General features: G+C 45.8%; 1 protein-coding gene across 5 annotated transcripts in view; it reads left to right on the forward strand.

Annotated features, from left to right (window-relative positions):
* Window positions 1-12,844, forward strand: part of MAP3K4 (mitogen-activated protein kinase kinase kinase 4) — a 107,505-nt gene that overhangs the window by 70,988 nt on the left and 23,673 nt on the right. For all 5 annotated transcript variants that reach the window (XR_011258723.1, XR_011258724.1, XM_069598868.1 and 2 more), the window contains exons 7-15: window positions 1,758-1,874; window positions 4,025-4,124; window positions 4,303-4,386; window positions 4,668-4,931; window positions 6,862-7,011; window positions 10,127-10,288; window positions 10,707-10,840; window positions 11,352-11,430; window positions 12,472-12,538. Coding sequence is in view for 3 of the 5 variants with exons in the window: in XM_069598868.1 (XP_069454969.1) it covers window positions 1,758-1,874; window positions 4,025-4,124; window positions 4,303-4,386; window positions 4,668-4,931; window positions 6,862-7,011; window positions 10,127-10,288; window positions 10,707-10,840; window positions 11,352-11,430; window positions 12,472-12,538 (1,157 nt within the window). In the remaining 2 variants the exon portion in view is untranslated. The remainder of the gene's footprint in view (window positions 1-1,757; window positions 1,875-4,024; window positions 4,125-4,302; window positions 4,387-4,667; window positions 4,932-6,861; window positions 7,012-10,126; window positions 10,289-10,706; window positions 10,841-11,351; window positions 11,431-12,471; window positions 12,539-12,844) is intronic.

The following is a 12,844-nucleotide window of genomic DNA, read 5'->3' on the forward strand; positions in this document are numbered from 1 at the left end:
TGATGCCATCCAACCATCTCATCCTATGTCGTCCCCTTCTCCTCCTGCCTTCTCTCTTTCCCGGCATCAGGGTCTTTTCCAATGAGTATGCCCTTCACATCAGGTGGCCAGAGTATTGGAGCTTCAGCTTCAACATCAGTCCTTCCAGTGAATATTCAGAATTGATTTCCTTTAGGATGGACTGATTTGATCTCCTTGCAGACCATTTTTACCTCTGTTCAAAAATACGCCAGTGGTTCTCCGTGCTTGAGTAAGAGCACCTAAACAGTGGCCCGTGAGACCAGGCACAGTCTGACTTTTCACGAGCTCCGTATCCTCCTTTCCTGGGCTCTCCTGCGCGTCCTCTGCGGCCGCAGTGCCTTCCTGCCTTTTCTTCGTAGGCCCGGCCTGCGCCTGCCTCAGGCTCTTTGCGCTTGCCCATCCCTGTGCTCGGGCTGTTTCCTACGACTTACTTCCCCGCTTCCTGCAGGTCTTTGGCCAGATGTTATCTTCTCCACGTTTAAAGTTGAAACTCCTGCAAGAGCACCTTAGTGTTCTTCCTTAATTTTTCCTCTCCAGAGCACTTGTCAATAGTTGAAGTACTCTGTAGTCTTCTTTTTTGTTTGATTTGTTGCTTCTTTTTCCCCTCCATGTACTGAAGAAGTTTTATCTCTTCTGTTTGCTGCTCATTACTCCATAACAGATACTGATTAGTTGCTGAATAACTTATCCTGAATGTCCTTGTACACTACTGCCCTTTACAGGCACGTTTTTAGTCAGGCCGTTCTCCCACTTGGTCCCTGTTACAGCCCACCCTCTCTGCCTACCAGAGCACGATCACACAGTCGCTGGATGTCCGAGGCCTCCCCTGGCACGGCTGGGTTACCGTCCTGGTCTCACTCCCCTCTGCTCTGCTCTTTCCAGCTTGGCAGCTTCTCTTCACGGACCCGCCTCCTGCTTAACACACCCTCGTGCGCTTCGATCATCCTTCCTGTTCTTCCTCGACTTGCCCTCCCCCTCCTCCCGGTCCGTGCTCCTCCTGACAGAACCCCGCTGCCCTCTGCTGTTCTAGTTCCTACCTGCAGGGCCTGTTGAGCCCGCGCCCTCAGAGAGCTGCCCTGGTAGTTACCTTCTGCCCCATCTGATGCTGGCTGTGGGCTTACTGCTCTGTTTCACTAGGCTCCAAGCTCCTCTCATCATAGAAGTCAGTAGGCTGCTGCTGAATTTTCGCTGGACTCATTTAGATTTGCTTTATACATTTGGGTTTGCATTTTTAACCCTAGTATTTAGAGTGTATACTTGATGAGAAGCATCAGTGATTATAGTAGTTCATGTTCATTGACTATGAAAATTGTGATGGAAGTTTTTAAAAGCAACTGCATTTAAGGAATTCACTTTGTTTCTTATGCTATCATTTAGTTTATTGAGCCTTTAAAAATATTTTGTCATAGATACATATTTGAGCCCACTTTATACCATTTTGAACATTTAAGATGAAAGTAGCCTGTGGTAATGACATAGCTACTGTGAATGTAATTTAAGATTTTAAGGTTTATAATGGAAAACTGGTAGTAGAACAAAGGTAGATACATTCCACGATCGCGATTTCTGCTTTTTTTCATGTTAATCGTGATTTTATGTTAAAGGAGAAGTGTCACTGTCATTGATTTTGAACTGTCGACATACCAGCTCAATCTTTCAGTTTCTCATTCCAGAGTTAGACTGAGGGGGGACGGTTTTTCTTCTCTGGTTTACGTCTGTTGCTTCTGTTCCCTTAGTGACATTGCAGGAATGCTGCTGAAATCGACAGGAAGCTTTCTAGAAGCTGGCTTACAGGAGAGCTGTACAGAATTCTGGAACAGTGCCGACGACAGCAGTGCTTCAGATGAAATAAGGTTGGGGCTGATTTCCTTTCCTCTCCCATTTCTGATCTTATGTAGTTTTACCCTTGGCAGTGAGCCTATAATATGCCCCTTGTTGAGGCCAAATCATGTTGGACTCGAAGAATGTGGGTTGTAGATCTAAAGGGATTTGTGTGTGACTGCTGTATCATCTTTTCGTGTGATCTCTTAGTTATGGTTTTATGTGAAATTGTCCTTGGAGGTGACTGTTATTTAAGCTAATCCTTAGAGACGATGTAGTTTCAGTTGACTAAGAACTGCTAGGGTAGAATTCATTCACATGTTCCGGACTGTCTTTAGTTAACTAGTTTCTGTCCTTTAAAGCCTCTGCAGTAGTCCATGAATACATTAACTGACATTTGGTGCATTTTTGTTGTTTTCACACTCACCTTACCCCTTCTGTTGAACTTTAAGCTTGAGTAGGAGAAACCGTGACTGGTTCATCTGTGTTTCCTTCAGTTGTGTGCACACAGTATTGAGGGTGAGCCATGTTAAAGTGCTGTTTTTGTGGCTTATGTGCCACTCAGAGCTATTTTGTGGCCAGTTATCAACAGTACCCTGTGAGTCAACATTAGGAAGTGCTAAGGCGGAACTAACTTCTCTAGAGGTGTTTTCTCTCACCTTCCAGCATTTGATAGAAAACACATTTTGGGGTTTCATAACACCGGAATCTCTTTATACCAGGATTAAAGAAAGAAGTCACTACATAGGCTCTCACCTGGGAAAATGCTGAATTATTGAGAAATGGAATGAATCAGTTCATAGAAGGTCTTGCCGTTTTGGGCGCTGACATGGTAGACTCAGAATAAGCGAGTTCAGTCATTGGGGTGGTGAAGCAGAGGATGGCTCTTACAGTGCTTTGATCGTTTACTGGGGGTGGATCGAGAAAGGGGGTTCACACACAGTGATGTGTGGGGCTGGCTGTCCTGGCTCCAGGGCACCCCTGTGGGTCGTGCACACCCCCAAGTCACAGCTCAGTGATGTCCTTTTGGTGGATTGAAAACCTCTGTGATAGGTGTATCCACACCAGGAAAATTGGCAAGCACCACACAAGATAATAGTTTAGGGGGAGCTGGTGTTAAATATTCCCTGGTTCACTGCTCCTTTTTAGTTAGATTATGAGCCGAGAGTCAAGAGCCTAATTCCTACTCCAAGAGTTATCCTGATGTTGTTGTCCAGTCGCTAAGTCGTGTCTGACTCTTTGCGACCCCATGGACTGCAGCACGCCAAGCTTCCCTGTCCTTAACTATCTCCCGGAATTTGCTCAAATTCATGTCCATTGAATCGGTGATGCCATACAACTATCTCATCCTCTGTCATCCCCTTCTCCTCTCAGTCTTTCTTAGCATCAGGGTCTTTTCCAGTGAGTCAGCTCTCAATTGCATCAGGTGGCAAAAGTATTTTATGTATTCTAATGAAATCCTAATGAAATGCCAGCAAAGGTCCATCTAGTCAAAGCTGTGGTTTTTCCAGTAGTCATGTATGGATGTGAGAGTTGGACTATAAAGAAAGCTGAGCACCAAAGAATTGTTAATTTTGAACTGTGGTGTTGGAGAAGACTCTTGAGAGTCCCTTGGACTGCAAGGAGATCCAACCAATCCATCCTAAAGGAGATCGATCAGTCCTGGGTGTTCATTGGAAGGACTGATGCTAAAGCTGAAACTCCAATACTTTGGCCACCTGATGCGAAGAGCTGACTCATTGGAAAAGACCGTGATGCTGGGAAAGATTGAAGGTGGGAGGAGAAGGGGACGACAGAGGACGAGATGGCTGGATGGCATCACCAACTCGACAGACATGAGTTTGAGTAAACTCCGGGAGTTGGTGATGGACAGGGAGGCCTGGCGGCGTGCTGCAGTCCATGGGGTCACGCAGAGTTGGACACGACTGAGCTGAACTGAGTGAAACTTTCAGGAAATGGAGTGCACTGCCCTTTGACGGTTGCTCAGTGTACCTGATATCTGCAAGTACTCTCCAGAAAACTGTGGGAGCAAGCTACAGCATATTTCGAGTGCATTCGTAATAATTGCTTGTTTCTAAAATTTTTAGTCTTTATTAACGTGAGTTGGAATCTGCTCTGTCTTTATTGTGTATTTCTTGGTGTTCCCTCATGCATTCTAACTGGGTTTCTGTCCGCCTGGCAGGAGGTCGGTTATAGAGGTCAGCCGAGCACTGAAGGAGCTCTTCCATGAGGCCAGGGAACGAGCCTCCAAGGCGCTGGGGTTTGCCAAGATGCTGAGAAAGGTGCAGTCACAGTCCTGATGAGCTGTTACTTATTTTTTTCCTTTTATCTTATTTTTTAAATTAATTAATTTTTTAATTGAAGGGTAATTGTTTACAGAATTTTCTTGTTTTCCATCAAAGTCTGTTTATTTTTTAAAAAGCTAACCCTAAAGAAGTTTCTCTGTAACTGTGATCCTAGGACCTGGAAATAGCTGCAGAGTTCATACTTTCAGCCCCAGTTAGAGACCTTCTGGACGTTCTGAAAGCAAAGCAGTACGTTAAGGTGCGTAGTTAAGGTGGTAGAATTATTTTACCTTTCTTACTCTAGACAGAAATTTGTCTTAAAGATGTAGGTAGTAAACGTTTTGGGCTTCACAGTCGATATGTGGACCCCCATGTTAAGACTGACCCATAATTTCCTGATACTGTAACTAGAGAAGCCGAGCTCTCCGTGCTTACTAACTCGTGTTAAGGATGTAGATGAGGAACCCGAAGCATGCGCAGTAACATTTCTATAATAGATGGTGCTCTTTAATTCAGGATTTTGGATCGTTTCTCTTCCAGGTACAAATTCCTGGCTTAGAAAACTTGCAGGTGTTTGTTCCAGACGCTCTTGCTGAGGAGAAGAGCATTATTTTGCAGTTACTCAACGCAGCTGCAGGGAAGGACTGCTCCAAAGACTCAGACGAGGCACTAATTGACGACTATCTACTCTTGACCAAATGTGACCGCACTCCAGACTCCGAGGACGGCTGGGCCGCCTGGGAGGCGCAGCCTGTCAAGATCGTGCCTGCGGTGGAGACGGTTGACACCCTGAGAAGCATGCAGGTCCGTTCCCTGCCCTGCCTGGAGGCAGTGTTGTTATTGTTACCATTGTTGTTGTTTAATTCGCTCAGTCATGTCCCAGACTCTTTTTGACTCCGTGGACTGTAGTCCCCCAGGCTCCTCTGTCCACAGGATTTTCCAGGCCAGAATACTGGATTGGGTTTCCATTCCCTTCTCCAAGGGATCTTCCCAATCCAGAGACTGAAGCCAGGTCTCCTGCAATGCAGGCAGATCCTTTACCCCTGAGCCCCTGGGGAAGCCCCAGAAACATGTACTGCTTGGACTTTGCTGTTTTGACGAGTTTATTTCCTTACTGTCCTAAAATATTCTGGGAGATTCTTTAGTTGTACTGAAGTATTTGAAATGTTTTATGTCTTTCCTCGCTTCAGCCACGTCCATCAGTTAGAGGCACCCACTCGTGACCCGGAAGGAATTGTGTCCCTCATTTAGTTTGTCGTTGCAGACATCTCAGCTCTCCAAGTGTTGATTTTGCGGCTAATCACTCTATAAACAAGACAAACTTTTTACCTTGTCACCGGCTACTTGACTCCCTTCTTCTGCGTAGTCAGCTTGTCAGCTGCCTACCTGGCAGTGATCCTCTGACAGTCTGTATGCCTCAGTAACTAAGACTGTAAGAAGCCGCTCAGGCCGCTGTGTTCAGAGAGCGTAGCACTGATATGCATACTCAACCGTGTGTAAGACAGACAGCTAGTGGGGAGCTGCTGTGTAGCTGCTGTGTTCAGAGAGCCTTGCACTGATATACATACTCTTCCGTGTGTAGGACAGACAGCTAGTGGGGTGCTGCTGTGCAGCCGCTGTGTTCAGAGAGCCTTGCACTGATATACATACTCTTCCGTGTATAGGACAGACAGCTAGTGGGGAGCTGCTGTGTAGCCCAGGGAGCTCAGCTCGGTGCTCCGTGATGGCCTAGAGGGTGGGATGAGGGCACGGAGGTCCCGGAGGGAGGGGGTGTGTGCGTACATGTAGCTGTTCACACTGTTGAGCAGCGGAAGCATGCCGTCCAGCATTGTACAGGAATTCTGCTCCAGGTAACAAACACACACAACCTGTAAGAAGCCTCCTCCCACCTCTGTGCTCAGCTCTGGAGTGGCAGTGAGTGCGTACCCGCACCTCGAACTCAGCTGGACAGCCCAGCCGCCTGCCCCCAGCGCCAGGAGCCCACCTGTTCTCGCGTACTCCCTGTCTCAGTGACTGGCGCTCTGTCCACTCTGGTGTTTAAGCCGGGATGTGGCTGTTCATAAACGTCCAGCCCCCACCTCCCTCCACTTAAACAGCTCCCCCCGCCCCGAAGCCTTTCCAGTCAGGGAGCCTTCCTCTGCATCCCTGGGCCTGCTCCTGGGTCGGAGCTGATCGCCCCTTTCCTGTGGCAGGGCCTCACTTCTAGTTTCCCTGCTTCAAGCCTCACCTTTCCTCCCTCTCATCCGGTGCTCGTTTTGGTACTTCCAGAGTGATCCTTACAATTCATACATCTCATCACATGTCTACTCAGAATACGGTGGTGACCGTCACTTAAAGAATGCAAGTAATACAGTCTTGGCTTCTGTTTTATAGAAGGCCCCTCGTCTCCTCCCATTCTTACTCCCGCATTTTCATCTTCACACGCTGCTCCAGTGCAGACACACACTCTCAGTCCCCGCTCCAGGAGGATTGTGTCTTGGAGTTCTAGCATACTCCAGACACTGCCTGCCCACACCATCCCGTGGGGTTTCTCCCTGCTGTGCTGGAGAGTCTAGCCATTGGTGCCCGCTGCAGTGCTCCAGGGGAGCAGCTGTAGTCCAAAAATGCGCTTTCTCATCCAGTGCTTGCTGGCCGGGGGGCCCTGGGGTCGGTGGTGCTTTGAGACTGGGGGTTGAACTAGAGTGGACAGCCAACTGGGTCTGCGTTTAAGCCCTGTGCTCACTTTTCTTCCCAGGTGGACAATCTTTTACTAGTTGTCATGCACTCCGCGCAGCTCATAATCCATAGAAAAGCTTTCCAGCAGTCCATCGAAGGACTCATGACGCTACGCCAGGAGCAGACTTCCAGTCAGCCCGTCATCGCCAGAGCTTTGCAGCAGCTGAAGGTATTCCGTCGTCACCTCAGTCTTCGCTATGCTTTATTTGCATTTGGTGCAATACAAGGGAAGAGTTGGTGTGCTATAATCTAAGTATTCCAGGGACCTGAACTCTTCAGTTGTCCTCCCCATTCTCTGTCTCTTCCCACGTTTCCCGTGTCTCGTGTCTAAGTTAGAATTTTCCCTGCATCTTCCTTGGAACTGTGGAACATTGGAATTGGAAAGGGTGAAAATTTAAATAGTTGTGTGACTTCTTAAGGTCACATGTTTGGTTAGTATTGGACCTTAGGTCTCTTCCTTCCTAACCCAGTTTCTTTCTCCTTTAGCAGTTACCAGTGTTTACTAGAGGTACTGTCAGTCAAAAATGTGTAATTTACAAAAAAAAGATTTATTGTTTCACTTAATAGATGATTCAGTCAAATTGATTATAATAGAGAAAGCCAGCTGTGGCTTGTGGACAGGCAGAAAGGCCTTCAGAGTTCATGACAAGCTAGAGCCTTGCCTTTTATTCCCGTTTCCCCCCACTTTTTATTTGGTACTCCATTCATCACTGTCCCACAAGCCATCAGTTTTCTGTCACATCACGGCTTTGCTTCCTGAAGAAGCACTTAAAATCACAAGGAGTTTGATAAACGCTTGTTTTTGTTCTGCCAGTCTGATTTGCCTTGTTTAGCTGTAAACATTCTCCCTTATAGATTGTGAAGTAAAAGTCGCTCAGTCGTGTCTGACTCTTTGCGACCCCGTGGACTATACAGTCCATAGAATTCTCCAGGCTAGAATAGTAGTGGGTAGCTGTTCCCTTCTCCAGGGGATCTTCCCAACCCAGGGATTAAACCCAGGTCTCCCACATTGCAGGCAGATTCTTTACCTACTGAGCTACCAGGGAAGGCCCCTTTATAGATTGTCACCCCATTCTAATACCAGGGCAGGGGACTTTTGTTTTTTCTTTTAGTTTGAGTTAATGAATTCTGGAGAGTACAGACTTGTATAGGATGTTGATTGTTCGTGAGCTTGAAAAGTTTGTAGCCTTAAGGACCTGACCTGTCACACTGCAGCAGAGAGGACGGGAGACCAGGTCCTCCCAGTAGCAGCTGTGGAGGCACTGCAGCTGGGGAGGGTTTCTGAAGGTGTAGGTTGGGAAGGGACCAGTGAGAGAAACACTGGGGCGTGGCGTCCATGGATCAGGGTCATGGGAACACTCACAGAGCATCCGTCTGGTTTGGTTGGATCCTGGTATATACAGTGGGAAAGAGTGGGGGATGCGGCTGGTAGAAAGTCAGGTGGGCAAAAATCAGACTGTTGGGAGATTCTGAATTTCATATTCTAAGCCCCAGAGAGTCATCAAAGATTTTGGAAGAATATTTTGGAATAGAGTATAGGGGACTCGCTTGAGTAGTGAAAGTGAAAGCTGCTCAGCCATGTCCGACTCTTTGCGACCCCATGGACTATACAGTCCATGGAATTCTCCAGGCCAGAATACTGGAGTGGGCAGCCTTTCCCTTCTCCAGGGGATCTTCCCAGCCCAGGAATCAAACCAGGGTCTCCTGCATTGCAGGTGGATTCTTTACCAGCTGAACCACAAGGGAAGCCCAAGAATACTGGAGTGGATAGCGTATCCCTTCTTCAGTGAATCTTCCCCACCCAGGAATCGAACCAGGGTCTCCTGCATTGCAGGCAGATTCAGTACCAGCTGAGCTACCAGGGAAGCCCTCTAAAAGTTTGGCCTGCTTTAACTTAAGGTTCCAATTATCACATAATCCAGTGAATACATCCCATTCACTAGCTAACGAGCAAGAATGTGAATCATCCCATCTGGGAATAAAAACTTCATCAAGCTTAATCTCTATTTTCTTAAAGAGTGGCATTTGGTCTCACAAATCCTGCTCACAGCGCTCACTAATTAACGTTTTGCCGAAAGCTTTCACTTTTCATCTCAGGTTCAAAGGATTTGTTAACAAAATAAGCTGCTCGTTATATACAAATAAATGATACAGATATTCATTAGAGAGTTATCTAGCTTACTTTCAATATGCTAACGTTAAAGGAAAAGAGAAAGAGCAGAGAGTACATCACCAAATTGGGTTTTGACCAACATCCAGACTTAAACAGCGCTGGGAAATCCTGTGTCACAGCACATCTGGAGTCCCAGTTGGGAAAGGGTCATTATATTTGTGTGTGTTGAAGGGTGAGTGGAAAGGGAACCGAGTTTGGAGCTGTTGTACTGTTGATTAGGGAAGACAACAAAACTTGTGCTAGGGCAGGGCTTTCCAACCCCCGTACTGTTGACACTTTGGGCCAGTCAGTAATTGTTTGGGGAACTGTCCTGTGGCTCAGGTGGTAAAGAATCCACCTGCAATGCAGGAGACATGGGTTCGATCTCCGGGTTGGGAAGATCCTCTGGAGGAGGACAGGGCAACCCGCTCCAGTATTTTTTCCTGGAGAATCCCCATGCACAGAGGAGCCTGGCGGGCCAGAGTTCACGGGGTCACAGAGTGAGACACGACTGAGTGACTAAGCACAGCACACACCTGTGTGTTGTAGGATGTCTGGCAGCATCCCAGACCTCTGCACAGTGGATGCCAGCCGGTTTCACAAGTCTGTGCCCACCCCTCCCCACACCGGACAGCCAGAACTATCTCCAGCATCGCCCATGCCCCTGGGGTGGCAAAATTGGCCCCAGCTGAGAACCGCCCTGAGGGGGACGAGGACAGTGTGACTAGTAACACTGTAGAGGTCTCTTAGAAACATGTCATTAGTTTACTCTGTGGCACTGAAATCCTGCTAACTTTTGAGCAAGCACCAAGGGGAGACACACCTGTGGGTGATGTGTAGAAATGTTGAGGCTGTAAGCGTCTGTTCAAAGACCACCATGTAATCAGGCATGGTATTTCAAATAGGTTGTTTTCCTCTTGTATTTCATCAGGTCTTCAGAATACCTAATACAAATAAAAATACCAAACTTTTCTTCTTTTGTCATTACTTTTGAATAACCAAAATAAATATGACTGTACTGTATTACAGTGGTCAGTGTCTGTATGATGATGAGAGGAACCTTCCTCTAAAATAGGATAGACGTTGTGTGATCTGTTCCGTTTCGGATTAATCATGGTTTGGGATTCTTTAGAATGATGCCTTAGAGCTCTGCAACAGAATAAGTGATGCCATTGACCGAGTGGACCACATGTTCACTTCAGAATTCGATGCTGAAGTTGATGAATCTGAGTCTGCTACACTGCAGCAGTATTACCGAGAAGCCATGATCCAAGGGTACAATTTCGGGTTCGAGGTAGGTGCAAAATACGAGGCAAAGCACGGCACAGTTTTGCCATAGCTTTGTGACTTACTGACAAAAAGCATTAGGGATCTTGCACAGCACATCTCTTGATCCCATTATTGTAATCACAGCTTAGTCCAGAATGTCATCTTCCACCCTTGCTGGATGTCAGAAATGTTGGGTTACTTTTAAACTGTCAGATAGATACCCAGCTTTTAGATTTAAGCTTATGAGTAAGACCTTTGTGAAACTGCATTTGAAGACATTATTTTCTCTGTAACTCTTCACACTCTTTTTACAATATGTAAAGTTCACTGGCTTTTGCTTCTTGTTTTTAGAAAAATGACGTTTAAACAGCATTACACAGTGTGTTAAGTATTTGTGTAATTGTTTTCTTCTTAATTTTGATATACGTGAAATCTTTTTACAGTATCATAAAGAAGTTGTTCGTTTGATGTCTGGCGAGTTTAAACAGAAGATAGGAGACAAGTATATAAGCTTTGCCCGGAAATGGATGAATTACGTGCTGACTAAGTGCGAGAGCGGCAGAGGGACAAGACCCAGGTAATGACCACGCAGGGCGGCTCCTCCCTGAGCCCCGTGTGGGCTGGAGACACCCCATTCTGGTGTTTTTGGGGGTTTCTGAGCAGATGATGGGAAAGCATTTGGAAGTCTTTGACAGTAATTTTTGTGTGTGTGTGTGAACCTATCCACATAAAAACTCCAGTAACTCTTGAAATACTTTTCTTTTGTAATCGTTCCAAAATGAGTTATCTTTAGGCAGGTCACATTCTTCCTGGACAGGTCTTCTTAACTGCTAATCTTCTTTCCTGGTAAAGTTTACACCCATTATTTAGTGTTGAATGGAAAAGAAATCAGTCGCCAGTTCCTTTACTAAGAAGCCTTTCTCAAAATGCCCTATAATCGTACTGAACACGAGGCAGATAGAGACACAAATGTGTTTTGTCCTAGGTAATAATTTTCCAGTCGAATTGCTTTTCAGCGTTGAGTAGACTAAAATGGCTGTGGCGCTTGCTCGGTTGTTTTGTGACTGTTGAACTTTTCTGCGTGACAGGTGGGCAACTCAAGGTTTCGACTTCCTGCAAGCCATTGAGCCTTCGTTCATCTCTGCTCTGCCAGAGGACGACTTCCTGGTATGGGCTATTCTAAAGCATTTTTCCTTAAAGAGCAAGTTGATCGTTCTCTATTTCTGATTGTGTGTTTTTTTTTATTAATATAGAAAGTGGTTCTTCAATATTTTCACCTAATTGTAATATTAATGCTGAGACGTTACTGTACCCAGCTCTTTTTGTTAACCGTGCTGTTGAGCTGACCAAGTCAGTATACAGTTGGTTATGCAGCCTGGCACCTACAAAATATGTGTCGGTTTTGTATTTTATAAAGTGCTGCTGCTTTTTAGCAGCTTAATGAAGAGGAGGAATAGCTATTTCAATTCAGTGTGTGTCTTTTTTTTTTGTTTTGATTGCCATGCATTACTGTGAGAGCTTGGTTCCCTGAAAGTGAAAGTGTTAGTTGCCCAGTCGTGTTCAACTCTTTGTGACCCCATGGACTATAATCCGCCAGGCATCTCTGTCCGTGGAATTCTCCAGGCAAGAATACTGGAGTGGGTTGCCATTTCCTTCTCCAGGGGATCTTTTTGACCCAGGGGTCGAACCCAGCTCACCTGCATTACACGCAGATTCTTTACTGTCTGAGCCACCAGGCTGCCCACTGGTTCCCTGACCAGGGCTCAGACCCACATCCCCTGCAGTGGAAGTGGCCCACTAGGAACATCCAGTGTGGGGTGTTTAGAGCATCATGCCACATGTTAAATATTATTACCAGTATTCAAATAAATTCTATCAGGTCAAGATGTTCAGATTCGTTCATTTCAACCTCCAAATAGAATGATCACAGGAGAAGCCTTTTGCTTCTGCTTGTCATTGCACTGTGGGGATTTGAATGCCAGTTTGCTTTCCCTTATAAAAATGGAATTGTATATTGTGTTATCTTAAATTATGTTCAGTGTGTGTTTAATTTGTGTTCATACCTGTTTTCTCTTTAACTTTAAAAATATTTACTTGAGGGAAGCATGTTTCTTTTAAATACGCTGAAAGCTTAATTTGTGCTCTAAACTTATATGATTGAGAAAGTGAACATTTTTTCTCTTCTTTCCCATTTCCTTCGGTTTCTAGAGTTTGCAAGCCCTGATGAATGAGTGCATCGGCCATGTGATAGGAAAGCCGCACAGCCCTATTACAGGTTTGTACCTTGGTAAGAAAGCAGGAAAAGCGCCTCTCCTGGGACGAGCATATTGTCCGGATACTGCAGCCATTTAAAATGCTTCGGAGACTGAGAACATTCAGGAAAATGACAGTGAAAGTTACAGCAGTGAGGTGTATACATATAAAACTCCACAGTAGCTTGTCTGAATTTAACAAGGACATTAAAATGTGAACCCAAGGTGGTTGCAGCGGTATTAAATAATTTTTTTTTTTTTTTTACATCACCACTCATTCCATTCTCCCTGTTCACCTCTTTCCTTCTGGGGAGGAGAGACTTGGAGAA

This window comes from Ovis canadensis, chromosome 8, assembly GCF_042477335.2.
Source record: "Ovis canadensis isolate MfBH-ARS-UI-01 breed Bighorn chromosome 8, ARS-UI_OviCan_v2, whole genome shotgun sequence".
Classification (NCBI taxonomy): Eukaryota; Metazoa; Chordata; class Mammalia; order Artiodactyla; family Bovidae; genus Ovis; species Ovis canadensis.